This window comes from Nelusetta ayraudi, unplaced genomic scaffold, assembly GCF_046127955.1.
Source record: "Nelusetta ayraudi isolate G7.1 ecotype Tasmania unplaced genomic scaffold, CSIRO-AGI_Nayr_v1 ptg000053l, whole genome shotgun sequence".
NCBI lineage: Eukaryota > Metazoa > Chordata > Actinopteri > Tetraodontiformes > Monacanthidae > Nelusetta > Nelusetta ayraudi.
Window position 1 is genome coordinate 5,359,258 of NW_027466103.1, and position 19,017 is coordinate 5,378,274.

At 45.1% G+C, this 19,017-nt stretch overlaps 3 protein-coding genes across 8 annotated transcripts in view; 2 read left to right on the forward strand and 1 right to left on the reverse strand.

Annotated features, from left to right (window-relative positions):
* Positions 1-2,984, forward strand: part of sema4ba (sema domain, immunoglobulin domain (Ig), transmembrane domain (TM) and short cytoplasmic domain, (semaphorin) 4Ba) — a 47,493-nt gene extending 44,509 nt beyond the window's left edge. For all 5 annotated transcript variants that reach the window (XM_076037923.1, XM_076037922.1, XM_076037919.1 and 2 more), the window contains exon 15: positions 511-2,984. In XM_076037923.1, coding sequence (XP_075894038.1) covers positions 511-1,301 — 791 coding nt within the window. In that variant the 3' untranslated portion in view covers positions 1,302-2,984. The remainder of the gene's footprint in view (positions 1-510) is intronic.
* A 1,492-nt stretch (positions 2,985-4,476) lies between these two features.
* Positions 4,477-13,290, forward strand: rasef2 (RAS and EF-hand domain containing 2). 2 transcript variants are annotated; one of them, XM_076037928.1, is made up of 17 exons: positions 4,477-4,994; positions 6,014-6,166; positions 7,617-7,707; positions 8,001-8,096; positions 9,442-9,519; positions 9,600-9,715; positions 9,802-9,870; positions 10,175-10,247; positions 10,338-10,408; positions 10,484-10,685; positions 10,760-10,849; positions 11,455-11,608; positions 11,733-11,814; positions 12,110-12,224; positions 12,331-12,444; positions 12,548-12,624; positions 12,703-13,290. In XM_076037928.1, exons 1-17 carry the CDS (start codon positions 4,696-4,698, stop codon positions 12,803-12,805), a joined length of 1,983 nt encoding a protein of 660 aa, XP_075894043.1. In that variant the 5' UTR covers positions 4,477-4,695; the 3' UTR covers positions 12,806-13,290. The 2 variants fall into 2 exon arrangements, with proteins under 2 accessions (XP_075894043.1, XP_075894044.1); XM_076037929.1 differs by having other exon boundaries at positions 4,478-4,994; positions 11,464-11,608.
* A 133-nt stretch (positions 13,291-13,423) lies between these two features.
* The window catches only part of fkbp16 (FKBP prolyl isomerase 16), a 32,282-nt gene continuing 26,688 nt past the window's right edge, over positions 13,424-19,017 (reverse strand). Inside the window, exons 4-8 of the mRNA XM_076037932.1 lie at positions 17,953-18,179; positions 16,210-16,391; positions 15,492-15,569; positions 13,718-13,855; positions 13,424-13,625 (exon numbers count right to left, since the gene is read on the reverse strand). Of these exons, the coding sequence (XP_075894047.1) occupies positions 13,539-13,625; positions 13,718-13,855; positions 15,492-15,569; positions 16,210-16,391; positions 17,953-18,179 (712 nt within the window). The 3' untranslated portion in view covers positions 13,424-13,538. The remainder of the gene's footprint in view (positions 13,626-13,717; positions 13,856-15,491; positions 15,570-16,209; positions 16,392-17,952; positions 18,180-19,017) is intronic.

Below are 19,017 nucleotides of genomic sequence, written 5' to 3' on the forward strand. Positions count from 1 at the left end.
GTTATGATTACCAGGACTTTCCTTTTATGACATTTTTAATTTTATTTGCAAGCCTGCGCCAGGTTGAAGAACAGTGTATTTGATGCAGTCAAACATAAAGTCCTGCGCATATGTTGTCCACATGAAAGCCTTATAGCTTTTTCTTTATATGATAAAAGTGCACTAGGGGGCAGTATACCTGAAACCTTCAGTGGCAGGCGGAGGAAATGAGTGTACAAAATAAAACACTTTTGTCTGTACACGTCATTGCAATACACCAGCATAAGTAAGATAGCTCTGTTTCTCTTCTTCTTCTTCTATTTTTAATGGCAAACTACAAACAAAAGCAAAGACAATCTCTCATCAGACCAAAAATACGCTTCTACTCTAACGTTACCTAGCATGCTAGCCACTTTAGCTTATAACTGACACGGTGCTTGCTATGTATCTGAAACATCCACCATCCCTGCAACATGAAAAAACCTATCGTGTACTGTGGACGTTGCCCGACTCCCTCTCTGCTTTCCTCAGGAATCTCTCCGTGCCAGCTGATCACCATCCCGGCCAACACGTTCAAAGTGCTGCCATGCAAGCTGCGCTCCAATTTGGCGAAGAGGAAGTGGGAGTACAGCGAGGGCGCCGTTCACTTCCATTACCCCCGGCCAGACGGCGGCCTTGTGGTGGTCGCCCAGGCCGACCAGGAGGAAACCTACGAGTGCTGGTCGGTGGAAGAGGGCTTCCGGCAGCTGCTGGCCAACTACTGCGTGCGAGGGGAGGCCCGGCCCGAGAGCACCACGCTCCTCGGCCGCTCCCGCGCCACGCTGCTCGGCTCCGAGGAGGAGCCCGTCATCCTGCCGGGGAAGTCGCCCTCGCCGCAGGTCAACGCCAAGACCTACTGGAACGAGCTGATCGTGGTGTGCGCCCTGCTGGCCTTTTCCTTCGTGGTCTTCTCCCTCTTCGTCGTCTACAGGAACCGCGGCCACATGAAGTCCATGCTCAAGGAGGGCGAGTGCCCCAAAAGCATGCAGGGCAAGAAGCCCAGGATGGCGGCCAAGCCGGCGGCCGAGAGCCTGCCGCTCAACGGCAACGCGGCTCCGTCCGCGACGGCGACGGCGTCCGACCACAAGGGCTACCAGACCCTCAACGACAACTACATCTGCAGCACGCCGCCGCACGAGTGCCCGTCGCCCGGCAACGGCAAGAGCTTCTCGGAGGTGGAGCGGAGGCCTCCGGACCTGAGGCAGAGCCACGTGGAGATCTCTCCCACGAGTCCGAGGCCGCGGGTCAGACTGGGCTCCGTCATCAAAGACTCCATAGTGTGAGGACCGAGAGGGCTCGGCGAGGAGAAAGACGAGGTGCACCTGACGGAGGGAGGGGGGAACCCGAGGAACGAGAGACTCTTGACGGAAAGCGTTCATCACACCGATTTTGCACTTTTTGAAAAAAGGAAAATGGTCTTTGCCTGTGGTCCATGTGCATTTTATTTCCCCGTCCCCCCCGGCCCTCACCACCACCACCACCACCATCGATCCAAGTGCATTGGAGGCACGCTGAAGGAGCTCCAGTTTGCCTTCTGACTCTTGCTGTTTTCCCACATACGCATCGCAGGAATGTAACCAGCGGGGGAGGCGGCCGCGGCGCCGCGAGTCACCCGTCGACATCTCACAGCATCGCCGCCTGGTCCGTCCGCTCAAAACACACGCTCGCCGCTTCGAAGAGCCGAGAGCGAGAAGTTGAGAATTTCATTTATTTTTTTTATTTTTTATTTTTTTGGCCACGTGGCAAAGAGGCGACCCTTCGCTGAGGCTATGCACTATGTACTGTTCTGTAGCAAACGTAAACACTCACACCAACGATCTAACGGCAAGCAGGAAAGATTTGAGAAGCAAAGGGCCTGCCGTAGATTTGTTTTTTTTTCTAATAGCTAGCCGGGGTGCACTCCTAGAGTTGCGCTCGTCGCTTTGGCTTCATAACACAGCAGCAAAAGGAACCACCTCAGTGAAAACTCAGACCACCTCAATCTCTACACACCAAAAAAAAAACACACAAAAAAATTACACAGATAATATTTCAATAAAGTTGCATTATGCTTTTTCTTTAAGTAATGGTATTATAAGTCAATATAAATAACCCTCTGCTTGTTGAAGGCGGGGGTCTTCTCTCACCAAATGTGATAAAGGGAAAAAAAAAACGACTAAATCTCATTCCAGGTATTTTCACGCTGTTCTTTATGAGACGGGCAGTCTATGCAAAGCAAACAATGTGAAGTGGGGGGGGGGACACCGTGAGAAACCTCACCTCCAGACAAAGCAAGCACAAAGGTGTCGGCGCTGTTAATGACTTCAGCTTCAGTGGCACTGCACACACCGAACACACACACACACACACACACATGCACGCACACACGCCCTCGCACACATGAAACACTCCCATCACACCACACCGATGCTGATTATGCAAGAGGTTTGAGCCATTTGGGCTCATGTTCAAGGAAACGAATGAGACATAATCACTGTCTATCACCCATCTCAGAGGAAAATATTCATGATGATTTAAACACACTGATTCACAATCTGATTTAGGCGCCATCGCTGTATAGCCTCAACTTTAATATACAACAGTGATTAGTTTAGAAATGGGAGAGGAATAAACTGACGGTTTTGAAGACAAAATAAAATGTCATTTGTTTTTATGCCCATCCAGTATTGAACACAGAAACTGCATTTTTCTTTTAAATAATAACCCCGATTAGCCATCATTTAGAAATATTCACTTATAAGTCATCTGCTTCACTGTATTTTTGATTCAAATGTGGACGTCACTTGAATTATTTGTCTTGCCAACATTTGGCTCTGGTGTTTTGATGTGGCCAGCAAAATTAAAGATTTACTAAAAAGAAATAAATGCAGGGAGACATTGGTTTTGCACATGATGTTGGAAAGCCTTAGTTTAATGCAGGTAACAGGTGATCTGATTTAATAAATCTGCCTTGGAGAGGAGGAGGAGGAGGAGGAGGAATTTAAAAAAAAAATACGGACATTGCCTTCTGAAATACAAAATCGAGAGAGTGCCTCTTGGGATGGGATGGTGGAACTAACCAGGTCTTAGTGCTGTAGACTCCAATGCTACACTGTCGGCGTGATGACTGGCCATGCTCGGAAACAAGAGGAAAAACATGGAATAGATGTAATTTATCAGCGGTGTACAGTATTTTCCCCCTCTGTTTTCCTTAAGTTAATTGTTTGTACAGTGGCTTCAAACTCAGTCAGGGACTAAAGATAATTCTTAAACTGTAGCACATAAATAACCACTGGCTGAACTTTTTTAATGCATTGACTTATAGACACACATTAGTATTAAGCAAAATATCTTGTAAGTATCACTGAAAAAAAAAAAAAAAACGTCTGTGTGAATTTCAAAGAGCGGCAATCTATAATCAATCATGCAGTATGAAATATTCATGCTTTGACTGTTACTGAAAAAAAATAACACAATGGGCAGCTTTTCCTCTTGTGACGTGGCTGTCCTCAGAATAATACTAAATTCAAGTGCAGAACACTTATGAAGTGGGCGTGTGACTTAGTCCAATTTGTGCAGGTACCAAACATGCTATCGATTTCAATACGAGCCTGAGCTAATAACGCCACAGTGACAGTATGGTATGTTTGTCTGCTCTTCTCCTAATAAACCACTGTAGTCTGGCCTTTCTATTTGTGACAGTACAGGCTGCTCAGACTTGTCGATGTGATGTAAGTGAAAATTAAACAAGAGTTTCTTATGTAAAACTGTTTTGTAAATTCAGCTGCCAATGTAAAGAGAAAAAAAAGATTGTGAATTGTATTTTTTGTATCATACATCACTACTGTTTGCTTTATTTTTTCCTTTTTTGTATTGTATATAAAAAGCACTTTATTTTAATTTTTTCAAATAAAGACAAAATTGATATTTTATTTTTTTCATTTCCCCTGATTTTCATTCTCGGCCTCTGGCAGGACAGAATGCTTTTTTTTTTTTTTTTTTTTTTTTTTCTTTTTGCCAACGATGAAATTTAAAGTGCATACCTTAACAGTGGTGAGAAAAGTGGGAAAAGTACTAATAGTGATTAGTGGACAAAAATGCAGTCTAGCATTTTACGCGTCAAATATTACACAATATTCGCAATTTTCTTTCCATTTAAAGGGGCACAGCTGCATCATACAGACACAAATAAATAATTTGGGGTGTTTATGTTAATAGGGACAATAGGACATAATCCTCATACTTAAGAGTGATTCTTCATGCCACAGATAACAAATGCGTTGGGCAATTCACAACTTAGTTGTGGCTCTGGCATTAAAACTATATTTTTAGTCTATTGCTTCTTGCTTCCACTGCCATTTTTTTTTTATGACTGGGCGGCAGGGTGGAGTCAGGTGTGATAAAAGCCGTGCACCACACACCTCAAAGACAAACACACACACACGGCTTACTTGCGTGAGTTCTGCTCTCATGACGGCTTTGCTGATGCCCTGCCTGCATGGAAACTGCGATGACGCTGCGTCTGTCACTGACCGGTACCGAATAGAAGACAAGGGGGCTCCTGTGGTCCGTTTATACAGGTGAGACCCGCCCACGATAAGGTTGGGACCAATGAGCGCCTCTGTGTGACACCTTTGTTTTTGGCGAGGCGTGCAGAGGAAGCGAACTCCTCGTTTCCTGAACCGAACCCGTCCCGCGATGGAGCGGCCGAGTCTCCGGAGACTCTTCTCCGCCTGCGATGTGAACAAATCGGGTCGGATCGAGTACGAGGACTTTACTGCGGTCTGCCGTGGGCTCAGCGTCCCCGAGGAGCAGATCGCGACTCTGTTCGGAAAGTTCGACACGGACGAGGACGGGTTCATCGACTACAGAAAGTTCTCCTCCCGGTTCCAGGAGTTCTCGGAGAGCCTGGACCTGACCGCCCTCGGCACCGAGCCGCCCGGTCCCTGGGAAGAGTTTGTGGGCGGGAGTGATGTGGACAGACTGATCTCTGAAAGGTAAAGTCACGTCTGATTGACCCTCTGACGTCATAGCACGACCCATACCGACGGTGTATTTATTATTTATTTATTTTAGCCATTCAAAGACCCAACCTGTATTATATATGTTTGTAGTTCAATAATCTCGCATTAAAATGATTAATAGTTGTTTGTGTTGTGTTAATGCGTATAATAAGGATTTAAATAGCCTGTTTTTGTTTTTTTTTTTAAATATATAATTTTTATATAAATTTAAGATTTGAGATGAGAAATGAGCTTCACATTGTTCGTACTATCTGTTCTTGTCATTGGATGGTGAAACACTGAGCCTTTCCCCAAACACTTTTATTCCTTATCATGTTTATTCAAGTGTCCAGCCCGATTGGACCTAGTTCTGTAACTGTTATTGTAAGATTACATAATGAACAACCCTCCAGTCTCTGTAACAGGAATGACTTTAACTTTATGTGATACGTATTCACCACAATTGGCTCCAAATGACATCACCATTTGCATTATGGGTGAAAATACCTTTGTCAACCAAATCTAATTAGTATAGTCCGTATACTGTATTACTAGCAAATATTGACGGGCAGTCTGACCAACATTATACATATTCTACAGACATTACAACATAAATCAGCAGTGTTTGGAAAGCCTGGAGGCAAACATGACGGACCTTAACAATGAGGTTTCCGTGAGATGGATGGGACAGTCTAATTAAATAACAAGCAGTTAAACAGAACGGGTCATATGACTGGAAGAATCAGTCATCTCCATCAGTCTATGTTGCACAGACTGATGACTCCAGCACAGGAAGAGGACAAGCAGTGAACAGCAGCAGATTTCTGGCACCACTGCAGGTGACAGCGCCAAGTCGTTTGATGCACAAGAGGAAACAGAGCATAAAGAAAATAGAGTCCTAGATTGAGTCACCGGTATTTTGATACTTGATGGTTCCTGGGTGGGTTGGGAGTAATGAAGCAACACTGACCTCCTCACTGCTCTGCTCACCACTATTTGCTCTCCTCAAGCAGACTCCGGGAGCAGCTGGCTGATCTTTACCAGGCCATTCACTCCTCTGCAAACAGAGCTCTGCTGCAGCAGTATGAGGAAGTCGTCCACTCTCTGCTCAGCCACGTCCGGGAAAACCGGCAGGAGTGCGAGCGAATGGAGACCAGCTTAATGCGGTGAGAACCGTCGACTTTTTGTGGGGCTTGGAAGCTCTCAAAAAAAATTCTGTTAAGGTTTTTTACTTTTGGGGAAAGTTGGATTTTTGAGGCTTTATAATTAAAGAAGGCAAACTGCTGCCCTCTTGTGGCTAAAGTTGTGTAATAAGTGGAACAGGCGTTGACAAATGGCGAAATTAAAACCACATGAAATAATTTCAACCCAAAAAGCAGAAACTCAAGGAGGAAAAAAATAAATTTCTCATTAAAACTCTCCACACGTATCAGATTTGTTCTCGATGTTCCATCTGCTTTTATCTCCGCCTTTGTAGCCTTTGTTTAGGATGATCGTCACCCTTTTTTTTTATTATTTTAGAGACTTTATGCAAGTTTGAATAAATGCTATTTGTTTGCTTTTATTATTACAATTTGGTGTTGTTTGATCAGATTTAGGTGTAGGGGCCCACTTGCTGGTTCCTGTGAGATCGTTCACTAATGGAGTATTGGCATTCACTGAGATCCAATACCACATCTCTCTTGGGTAGAAAATTCTCCTCTGGATAGCAAATATTTACAAGGCTACACTTTTTTCTTAACGTGTCCAAGTCACATCATTTTCTATTATAGTTTTGAACAAACTTTACTTCCTTTTTTTTAATGTTTAGGTCATTTTCTTAACATCTCAACAGTGAAGCCGTTCGGAGGAAAATGTTGGCTTTGATTGTTGCAGTCAGGGTTCCTCTTTTCTAAATGGGCATTAAGACGTGTGGTAACTTCCTGGAAGCCTATTAAATAATCACTTGTGTGGTACCTTGCCCACAAGTATTACATTTCAGTCGTGCAGGAGAAGGCGGAGGTGTTTTTGTTCACAGCCCTGTTCTGTTGTTCGGTGACAACTCGGAGAAATGAGACATTCCTCACACGAGGAAGAAGGAAGGACTTTAGAGGTAGTAGGAATTTCTATGCGCCACCCTGTCCTTGTTTCGCTGCATACTCTTGTGCATATTGTGGTGTAATTAAAAATAAGTAGTCACTTGCAACTCAGACTTTAATCTCAAACCAACCGCTGATCAAGGAAGAGGCCAGCCTTCCTGCAAGCAGGGTCTGACCCAAACGTCTAGCCTCTAAAAGTTCTTTCTAATTTGGAAAGTTTGGTTCAGAGCTACATTTGTTATGCGTCTGAGCTCTGTCAAGAAAGGGTGACCTGATTTTGAGAGTTGAAGTTTCCTTAATGCCACAATCCAGCGGTCACACTTAGCTATGCATGTTGAACGCTGTCCCTCCCTCACCTCCGGTTGGTTCCTGTGTTGTCTGACTAGTGCAGAGCGTTGACAACTGTTGTCATTCTGCTGGAAGCGACACAAGTGGAGAGTGCATCGGGATCTGTGTTTTTGTTGTTGTTGTTGTTGGGTGACTCTTTCCCTCGTTCGTTTGAGGTCGTGTCTTTGAAGGCATCTTTGTGCTCAAACAGAGCTGAGGAGATGAACAGCAGTCACCTGACAGAACTGGAGGAAGACATCCAACAGCAGCTCTCCAGAACGGAGGAGAGGGTGAGACAGGAGGTAAGCGTGGCACCTGCAGCGCCTGTGACGTGCAAAGATTGGATTGTCAGGATACCTTTCAATGGTTGAGGTTCATAAAGAAGCTAATTTTGAGACGCAACAAGGCAACACTGAGTGAAAGCTGCACTTTCCACTCGCTGCTTCTTGAGAGCTACCTGTGTGTTTGTGATGCAGCACACCGAGGCTGGTTTACATGCCTGCTCACAAAGAGCCTCTGTGAAGTGCGATAAAAGCCCCTCTTCAAGGCTGCAGCCGGCATGCACCTCTGACTGCTTCGGGTTTCATGTGTGCAGGAGCAAAAGAAGACGGAAGAAATTCTGGCAAATGTACAGCGGAAGCATGAGAACAAAGTGTCAGACCTGCAAACGACTGTGGACAGGCTGATAAAGGTAGGAGGGAGTCATGCAGCTTTCATATTTCCTCTTCACTGTGGAAGACAACAGAAAGCCCCTGCCCAAGCAGCTTCACCTCAACCTGCTGGGGAAAACCCCCAATGCACCTGGCACAGGAAGTGTTTTGTTTTTCTTTGGTTTTTTTCCAAAACTGTCGGGAGTGTTTTCCATAACAGTGCTAGTGTGACCTTTACCTGAGCACATTAAAGCCCAAATTAAAGCCCATTCACTAATGTGTTATTAGGTGTGTCTAGCAGTTTATTCATATCAGTGGTATCTCCTATTTTTTCATTATTGGGACAAGGAAAACAATATTTAGTTTTACAGTCTGGCACATGATTGCAAAAAGCTGCACACAGGCTGATTTCTGGCTGTTTGTGAGGTTAGTGATGAGTAGATGAGTATAGATGAAATTGACAATATATACAGTATAATTGATGAATTCCCCTGCAGTTCAAAAATAACCGCTGGAAGAAGCACTTAGAACGTTAAACAGGAAAAGAGTTAGCGGCTCTTGAGGTGTCTGACATGTTGCTTCCCCCGTAAACGTCTCTAGTGTACACAGCTCAAGTCAGGGAGAAAAGGAGAGTCCATCAGTCAGTGGCAAACAGGTTTTACTGTCAGTTATCAGTCAGTCGATCGGCCACTGCGAGGCTGCTAACTCGTTCTTCCATAATACATAAGAAGCCACTATAGAAGGCCGCTATTATTTTAAGGGTATTCAGGTCGCATCTGATTTGAACAAATGTTTGGACGCTTCATTTGGGATTCAGCCAGCTCCCAGTTCTCTCAGTTAATGTCAAAAAATAAGTCAACTGTGTTTCCTGTTCATCGCTTGTGCTTTGCGTCACAAAGCGTCACACTCTCATTGGTTGTGTCTGCAAGAACCTTCGGGGCGTGACGACGTGCGTACGTCAAAGCTTCTGCACAGGTTACGTAAAGCAATAGCGATCTTGTACAAGGGGCAACCAAAGTCCACATGGGTGACGGCTGTAAACAGGCTGTAACCATAGTAACAACAGTTGCATTACACACCCAGCGCTGCAGCCTAAAGCTGCCCCGTGCGTTGCTCTTATTCGCAAATAGAATACAAACAAACAAATAAGAAAAGGAGCCAGTGCTGATTTATGTCGATGGTGCTGCTGTTTTCTTAAGCTCTTTGTTGCCTCTCTAGTGTGACGACCGTTAGATATCACTGTTGATGCGCCTGTTGCAGACTTGTTTAAAAAAAAAAATCAGATGAGAAGCAAACACTGTTAGAATATGTTCACAAGTAAAATCCAATCTAGAGTGTTTTTGTCTGCCAGCTGCAGGGCCTGTCTCACTCACTCTTGTTTTCCAGAGCCAAAAGGAGTCCGAATTCAGGCGCTCACAGGAGGAGGTGATCAGATTGAACCGGCAGATCCGAGAGCTCTCACAGGTGCTTCATCTCGGAGGTGGCGGCTCATGGAGTTGTTTGCTTTTTGTTTGTTTGTAAACAGCCGCTAAATGTTCTTCCAGGAAAACGAGCAGCTGCGGTCGTCCTTGATGCAGGCGCACACAGACATCTCTGTGCTGCACTCGGAACTGGACAAGCTGAAGAACTTATATTTAGACCAGAAAGAGCTGCACGAAAGGTGAGCTTAGATCCATCAGAATTAAAGGGGGAAGGGAAGAGAGAATGGAAAACTACAGTGAAGCTGTTTTGTGTGTTTCCCAACAGAGAAACGGAAGATCTGAGGAAGATGCTTGCAGAGTGTCAGTCTTATTCCAGTCAGATTCAGATCCTCCAGTAAGTGTCAAGCTGCATGTTCTTTTTTTCTTTTCAAAATCCTCATTTGTACAGATGATTTTTAATCCTTTTTCCTCTCCCTGGTTGTCAAAGCTAGGCACCCTAAAAAGCCATACTTGTTATTATTAACAAATATTATCACACTCTCCACTTTTGATATTGTGAACTTTTTTCACCCACTTGATTATCAAAGCCAGGCACTCTCTAAAATGATAATAAAGTACAAGAAAAACCTTTGTTGTACTAAAGTAAAAGTGAAAATCTTGACCTGTGCCCACCTTTACGACCTGGATCTTGTCATCAGGGAGACCAACAGGAAGCTGTACGACAGTAACGACGGACTGCGCTCCGCCTTGGCCGGTGCAGCTAAAAGAAGGGTGAGGCCGCTGATCACCGGTGCCTCCCATCTACTGACGCAACATGAAACCTGAAAAAACCTCAACTGTGTCCTTCATATGTTTTGACAGCTGTCCCCTCAAAATGAAATCCCAGCCCGACGTATGAAGCCTCTCAGACAGAGCACGCTCAAGTGTAGCAGGTAAATATAATGCGGTGCAGATCTACTGCTAGTATCTCAGCAAAACCCTGTAAAGATCCGGCCCTAATGTTCCAGCCTGGCGCCGGAGCTCGGCAAAACGACGTACTGCGATGTGTCCAGCTGGGCCGACACCTACCTGGACAGCGGGGTCTCCATGGCGATGGACACCGCCGACAGCACCGCCAGCGATTACGACAGCGACAACAGCAGGAGCTCCACGGAAACTGTGCACCGCAGTTTCTCGTGCGTGCCCTCTGATGTGGAGGTCAGAGTGGACGTCAGGTCCCGGCAGGACAGGTGCGGTACTGCACAGCGGGCCTCCTTCAAATCCGTGTTCTCTGTCTGCCGCAGATAACGGAGGCGGCAGTGCTTGGGCTTCCCACCAGGGGGAGCTCCATTGCATCGTCAGTAAGGAGGCGTCTGTCTGCATTTTCCTCCAAGGTAAAGTTTGGTCTTTTGAGGGATGTTTCAAATGTACTTTGCTTCCCTACGGAAGCGCATTGATGATACCTCACATGTCAATTTCTCCTGTGTAATTTTGGAAATAATCCACCTGAAAAACTGAAAAATACCATGATGTCAATGCCAAAGTTGTCAACTTTGGAGTCCCCCAAATTAGGGTTAGGGTTACGCTTAAGGCTGAAATTAGGGTTAGGGCTTCGGGGTTCGTCACGCGCTAGAAGCCCCCAAAATTTTTTTACTTTTTTTTTCTCCCTTTTTTTTTCCTGGAAAGAAAGAAAGAAAGAAAGAAAGAAAGAAAGAAAGAAAGAAAAAGAAAAAAAAAGGGGCGGGGGGAAGAACCCCCAAATTTGGCGTGGGCGCTTCTTGAGGGATCCTGATGACAAAGCAAGTGGCCCCACGTCTCTAGGACAAAGTTGACCTTTGACCCCCATAGAGATTTTACGTTCTCTCGCATTCAATTCCAAATATTTCCCTCTCGTTTGTCAGCAGGGAATGCACAGATGTATTGATAGCATGTTCATTATTACAGTGTGGATGTCGTAAATAGGACAACTCTTTTTAAATCACTACCACATTAATCATAGTCTTTACAGCACCTAGATCCAGACCCAGAGGAAACTGAGGGACCTGCTCCAATGTACCGTCTGGTTCTCGCCGGAGACGCAGGAGCGGGAAAGTCGAGTTTCCTGCTGAGGTTGACCAACAACGAGTTCAAAGGAGACATTCAGACCACACTGGGTGGGTGGCAGTGCTCGCACAATCACACACGCACGCAAGCGTCCCACTTGATGAGACGCCGCCAACATACGCTATCCTTGATTGCAGATGTTAAAAATCAGTCTTTTCCCCCCCCTGTGTTTAGGAGTTGATTTCCAAGTGAAGAGAATGCTTGTGGATGGAGAAAAGACAAACTTACAGATATGGGACACAGCTGGACAGGAAAGGTACGGCCCTTCATGGTGGACAATGCTATGTTTTCTTATTTCAAAGGTTCCATATTGCGAATTTTACATTTTTTGTCCTGTGCTTTACTCTAAAACTAATTATGCCCAAACAATGTGCGTGCAAATCCCCAGAAAGCAGCATAATTAGGCCTGTGTTTATACCCTCCTGCATTTTTGGGGGGAGAACGGTTAAATCTAGCACTTCATGTGGCATTTTGTTAAAAAAAAATAATAATAAAAAAGAAAAAATACAAAATCCACTGTTGGGTGTAAATCCAAGCTCCTTTCTCCGTAGGTTTCGCAGCATCGCCAGGTCCTACTTCCGTAAAGCTCACGGCGTCCTTCTCCTCTACGACGTCACTTCTGAAAGCAGCTTCCTGAACATGAGAGCGTGGGTGGATCAGATCCAGGTGAGTGTGGACACACTCTCCATTCGTAGCTGGGTGGTTAATAAACATGACCTTACCCAAAGAGCAGACATTCTTTTTCACAACTTCCATTTGTTTTCTTGCCCAGGATTCAGCCGAGGATAAAATCTCCATATGTGTTGTTGGAAACAAAGTGGACCTTCGCGAGCAGCATCCTGAGGGAACCTGTGTCAGCAGTTTGCACGGAGAGAAGTTAGCCAAGGTGAGTAACTCTCTCACTCCAACCGCTGCGGAAAAGTTGACGCAGACTCCCCCGACTTTTGGGTGTCAAAATAAAACTGAGGATGTCCACCATGCGCCTGCAGACGTACGGAGCCCTGTTCTGCGAGACCAGCGCCAAAGATGGAACCAACGTCGTCGAGGCCGTTCTTCATCTGGCCAGGTAGGAGGCCGAGAGGGGCTGGAGCTTCAAGTAGTTTTCGGTCACATCACTGAGGCTTGCTTTTCCTTCCATGTGTAGAGAAGTAAAGAAGAATGCCAAGCTGAGGCGGCAGTCAGATTCCGAGGTCACGCTGAGTCCATCCAACAGCAAGAAGAGCTTCAGCACCTGCTGCAGACTTTGAAACGGACTAAGCAAGAACAGGAAGTGACTTTTATTTCTCCTTTAAAAAGTTTAACAAGATGTTTCACTCGGGCCGTAAAAGTCAAAATAATATGAAGGTTTTAGTCTTCAACAATCGAACAATTGTAAACATGGTTCTTATATTTTTATGGTTTTTATGAGATAATTGATAAGGCTAAAAAAAAAAACGAACTAGAATTATGCACTTTCTTCACTTTAAAGCGTTGTTTTGTATTTGGTCATTGGGTTTTAAATACATTTTGGTGACATTTTAATTAAGCACTCCAGCACAAGGGTTGCTATAAATGTGTGTAAATCATTTCACTCCCAACACTGATCTGTATCTCTGTGCTTTATTAACTTTTTGTAGCTCGGTTACAGTTTGTACAAAATCTTATTTTCTACCGCGTGTCTGCGTGCAGGCACACGTTTTAAATTAAGTACATAAATAAGTTCTTTTCCAAATAAAATATTTTTGGGACAAAACATTTGTCTTATCCATCAACACACTATAATTCTCTCGTAAATACTGAACTATTTTTTCTCTTTTGGGGGTTGTGGTTGTTGTTTTTTTTAAACCCTGAAAACCTCTTTGGTGCAGCAGCAACGAAAACTTTCTTCCAACGAGCTTTTCAAATGCCGACAGACGACCAGTGGCTTGTTGACGACGGTGGTGATGATGATGATGATGATGATGGTGGTGATGGTGATGATGATGACGACTGTGAGGGTTTTCAGTTTCTTGCAGTCAGGATCACTGATGTCACTAAGCTGCCCAAGGCCACGACCAAAGCTCCAAGTATAAACTTCCAGGAAATTCCCTAAAACACAACAACGGCAGCAAAAAGCAAAATAAATATGTCCTGCTGGTTATCACACTCAAGCATGTTTACATATTTATCTTATTGCTTACAGTGGGTTTCTTGGAAGGAATCACAGAAGGTTCTTTAGCGTTGTCTCGGCGCTTGTGCTCCGGCTTGCTCCACTCCTCCTCACTGTCCTTGCCTCCACACTGCCTTCTGACCAGTTTTGATAGCTCGACGTGGATTGCCTGCAGGAAAAAGGTGAAAATGAATTCCCAAAGACTTATTTTTTGAGGGAGGACGTTGACGGAAAACTTTTATCAAGAAAAACAAGATAGAAGTTGCAGTTTTTAAAACCTCCAGCAGGTGAGAGCAGAGGTTTGGGGGAGGGGGGGGAATGAAGAGAACAAAGAAGGGAAGAGGGAGCTGAACAGAGTTTAAAAAAAAAAAAAAGAAGAAGAAAGAAAAGAAACTATTCTTAATTTGTGTTTCTAAATAAAATCTTGGCTGTGATCTCACTCATTTGGAGGATTTGATCAGCATCTGCAGACAGCCGCACGAGGGGATTTTTCAGTTTTTTTTTTTTTTCTTTTTTTCTCACAAAGCAGCTAAAATCAGTATTCCGCAAACAGTTGCGACAAGGCTGTAATTAAAGAAGCGGCGTGTATTTTGGTTTTGTCTAGACGACGAGAGCAGACGTATCTGGGAGCGCGGCGCTGCCGGGTCAGGTCACTGTAACACTGGAGACAGCGAGCTGAGGGAACTTGCACTCTGCACCCTGAAGTGTTGAAGCCTCAGGACGCAAACAACGACAGCAATAAACTAAAATATTGCACACTAGTAGATAATTGTTGTCTCTGTGTGTTTGTGTGTGTGTGTGCATGCGCGTGTTGTGACGCAGAGTCTTTATCTTAATCACACAGTGTGTGTGTGTGTGGTGTCGTCGCAGCCTGGTGTAAACTGTGACTGTCTTGTCTCACCTCCTCATTCCTGAGAGTGCACGACTGCCCAGCGACTGACAAATGCTTTGCTTACGTGACTGTGTGTGTGTGTGTGTGTGTGTGTGTGTGCGTGTGTGTGTTCTGTGTGTTGTTTTCTTTTTAAAAAAAAAGTTTGCCGGACAAGCCTCTGAAAGCTGCGGTCACATCTGCAGACTGCCAGATGTGCACTTTGCCTCGGCGGAGGCTTTGGCAGAGCAGGCCGAGCAGGCGGCCGACAGAAGTCGCTCGCTGGGAGCCTTTTTTATCGGGCTGATGTGCGAACAGCTTTAAATCCACTGAATCTTTTATGTTTGGCTGTGAAGGGGGAGGTTTTCTTCATGATGAAGTGGTGATCACGGATGCCAAAAAGTTTTCTTTTGACTCGGGGAACTGAAAGGCTGCAGTAAGAAAGAATCAAGCAGCTGGAAGACATGAAACTGGCGGAATATTAAAAAGGCCGTGAAGAAATGAAGCAGTGGGACGTTTATTCTTATTGCGTGTCTGACAAAGTTACTTGTACTTTGTCTAAGTAGCAGAGCGGCAGGGAAGGCTGCGCACTAATCTCACAGAAGTGCATTTGCACCAGAGGTTGAACTTTACAGTCATTCCGGTTTAGTCACGGCAAAGAAATCTCCTTCATCGCGTCGGGTTTGAATATGAATTTGCAATTATGCTCCCAACCATAGAAATACCTGTCACACCTATCAGACTCAGTTTCACTTCGTAATTAGTGCTATTGAGCAACCACTGGCAAGGTGTCAAGCTACAGCTCTTTGTATTTGTTTTCCATTTACTGTGTTGTAATGGTGTCTTTATTTTGCAGCGGTGTTCGCCTTGCGTGTGTACAAGGCTTTAAGGGTCAGTTGACAGTGGTGGCGCTGGTGGCCCACCCACATAATCTCACCTTGGTGGCCGGCTCCAGTTTCAAGGCCTTTTTAAGCACCTCCATCGCCTCTTTGTATTCCCCCGTCTCTGACAGGAGCTGCAGGAGATAAGAGAGCTTTGTGTGTGTGTGTGTGTGCCAGCATCACAAAACAAAACAGGAGGAGAACAACGGCATCAGGGAACTCTTTAACCCCAAAGTCATCAGGTTTAATCAGAATAATGCTTAAGTTTTGTTTTGAGTTTTTTTTTTTTCTGTAGCACTCTCTGAAAATTGAGTTACAAAAGGATTTACAGTAATGGAAATTGATTCCATAAAACACAAACCCGAAAGATAAGAACACAGAGTAATAATAAAATCAGAGCAGCGATCCAAATCAACCACGAGAAACCATACAATGGATAAAATATAGATAATAATCAGGAAACTGGGGGGGAAAGGAAGAGAATTTGATTTTCTCCACAAAAATGTAAAGGTCATTTTAAAGTGCAGATTATTTCCATGTTGCTCTTTTTGCCATTCTTGTATTTCAAATCTGTTTCACGTGTTTTTATCCTTCACACTTGTTTATCTGACACTTGCTCTATGCTCCTCAATGTATGGATGTATATATTTCAGTGGTTATAATTCTGTGGAAACTTAAATACCCTGTGGGGGTTGTAAACAGAAAACTTTCCTGCATCTGTATCAGTGTGACTCGCAGCACCTCTCCAAGAAAACCAGCGCACAGGGCCCTCACCTTTCCCGCCCTGAAGAGGGCCTTGACGTTGTTTGGCTCGAGGGTCAGAACGTCCCGGCTCGTGTGCAGCGCCTCGCCAAACTGCTCCAGCTTGAGCTGAGCGGCGGCCAGGTTGTTCAAACACTTTACCCTGTAGTCCCGCACCTCCTCCGCCTCGGCCTCCGCGCTGCCAGCGCCACCGTCTGCACACAAACGGAGGCACGCAACCGCTGATATTTTTTCGCTGCGCGGGACCGCTGGAAAAACACATCTAATTCCGCACGGATTTGTGCAAAAATGTTGAGGCATGAAGAAAAATCATTGATTCTTCAAAGAGAAGATGCCTTTGAAGAAGATCCTTTTATTGTGAGAAGAGTCAAGTGTGCGTGCGTGTTTGTGTTTTTTTTTTTTTTTTCATCAGGATAATGTATCACTGCTCCTGCTGTAATGACTGCATAGTTTAATCATTAGACCCAAACACGCGCAGCTGAACACAGTCATGACCCCGGTAATGAGTGCAAGTCTTTCTCCTTGGCTCTGAGTGTGGTGGAAGAGAAGTGCTTCGCAGCTCAGCAGCCACATGTGGATTTTTATTTATTTTTAACCCAAATTTAATGGTTTGGAAAAGAGGTTGAAGTGGATTTTCTGAGGCTGCTAATTTCTCACTGCCTTGGAGACAGAAGGAACGATGTGATCTCTGAGGACACAATCTAAGGCTCCTCCGCCACTAAATGCTCCAGTAAACTCTCGGGTGTAGCTTGTTTGCCAGTAAGCACAGCTCGTTATGCGACTGCTGCAGTAGGTAACGTAACATATGGCAGAGAATTCATGAGGATGAAACTGCAAACAAACTGATGGGGATTAAAAGAAATTGTAAGTGTGTCCCCTGGAGCACTCGAGCTAATGTTATGTAAGTTTCTCTGATCTCTGATTAATATAAAACAATGATTAATGCACCGTGAGTCGCTAGGTCTACAACCCTTCACAACATCTGCTCCTTTTGTGTGAAGATGAAGTTCAATGTCTATTTTTATTCAACTTTAAAGCCGTTTTGCATCACGCAAAAACTTATTTCTTTGAAATCACTGCAATTCTGTGTCACAGCAAGGTTACAATACTCTGTTGGTTGAACCACGATCGCCTCTGCTATTAATGAGCGTGCAGGTTTTGGCCAACCAGCCAACCAATCACGGTGATTTATGCTCTTCACTCGCTGCAAATTGCTTCTGTAAAACACATCTGCTGGGTCAGGACGAGCCGGAGACGCCCCCCCGGCCTCCTCGTCCACTAATTAGAGCGTCTCCATGCCCTGACGAACCGCCCTCCTCCCAGGCCGCCTCCTCCCAGGCCAGTGTATCTCCGGCGATGTGTTCGGCCGCACTTCCCTCGCAAGCCCGCCCTGCCTCGTCAGTGATTGAGGCGATTAAATAGGTGGACACGATCTGAAGGTTGATTAGTCTCAATTATGCAAAAGAATCGAGGGCAGCGGGGGGGGGGGGGGAGAAAAAAAAAACACTGATAGTGGCGGATGAATGCGTGTCTGCATGGTGATGGTGCGATTAGAGTGAAGGAGGAGCAGGAGGAAGAGGCGGAGGATGAGGAGGGCTGAGCTGTTATGTCATTCTGGGATGAGATGGATGTGGAAGTGCAGTGAGTGCACCGTAAAACACTGTGTGTGCGTGCTTTCCAGCCACATCGACAAACAACACATCCCCAGCAAGATGGCAGCACGTAAACATTCTCCTATGAATACAGAAAGACCACCTGGCGTCGCTGGGCTGCGCGTGGTGAGGACGTCCAGGGCGATGCGGTAGGCTCGGGCAGCCAGGCAGAACTCCTCCCTCTGGAAGTGAAAGTTCCCTCGCTCCCGCTTCTGGTTGCCCACGCGGATGCGGTCGGCGACGGGCAGCATCAGCGGGTCGGGTTTCTCCCTGAAGTCCAGCAGCTTCAGCTGGTAGAGGAGAGGAGCCCAGGCCGGGATGTCAGGCTCTCTGCAAGTCAACGCACACACAGCACAGAGTTGCAAACACAATCGACAACGCTGTTGAGTGCGAGTTAACGAGCATGAGGGTGTTGAAAGGTCCAGTGTGTAAAATCTGGCTTGATTTATGGTTTTTATATTGGTAAAAGCTTAACATACAGCCCAATACAATAAGGGTTTTGCGCCTAGCTAGCTGCCATCTTGCACAACCATTTTTTAAGGAAGCCTGAAAGTGCCCTAAATACAGACAGACAGACAGACAGACAGGCTTCCTTAAATACAGGGCTTCCTTTAAAATTATACACACAGGACCTTAACTCACAAGGTCAGAGGTGAACAGACAATAAGCACATAATTGATCTGGAACTGTTGGAAATATGTTTCACGTGGTCAACCTTTGCTATTTTTTTTTTTTTTTTTTTTAAATAAACTCATCTGCATGTGTGCATTATCTCCGACCATTACACACAGACAATTTGCAGAAGATAGAAAAACTATTTTCACACGTAAAGAAGACAAAGCTGTCACTGTGGACTGTATCACTTTACTTGGGACAGGCAGCGCATTTGTTCTGCGCTGCATCGACTCTAATCAATGGCACACAGTAACATATCCGATTGGTCCACTTAAAGAACAACGTGTGTTTGGACATTCACAGATGAGGGACAGTGAATAGAGAGTCAGTCAACATAATATGTACACACAGCAGGAACAGAAAAACTAGCATCAATATTTCAATACCAAATGTAACCAATCCAATACTTTATGAGATTAACATAAGTTACCTTTGGCCTCTACAATCACAAGAAGTGCTCAAAGTGGTGGCTGGCTTCCAGACATCTATGTGT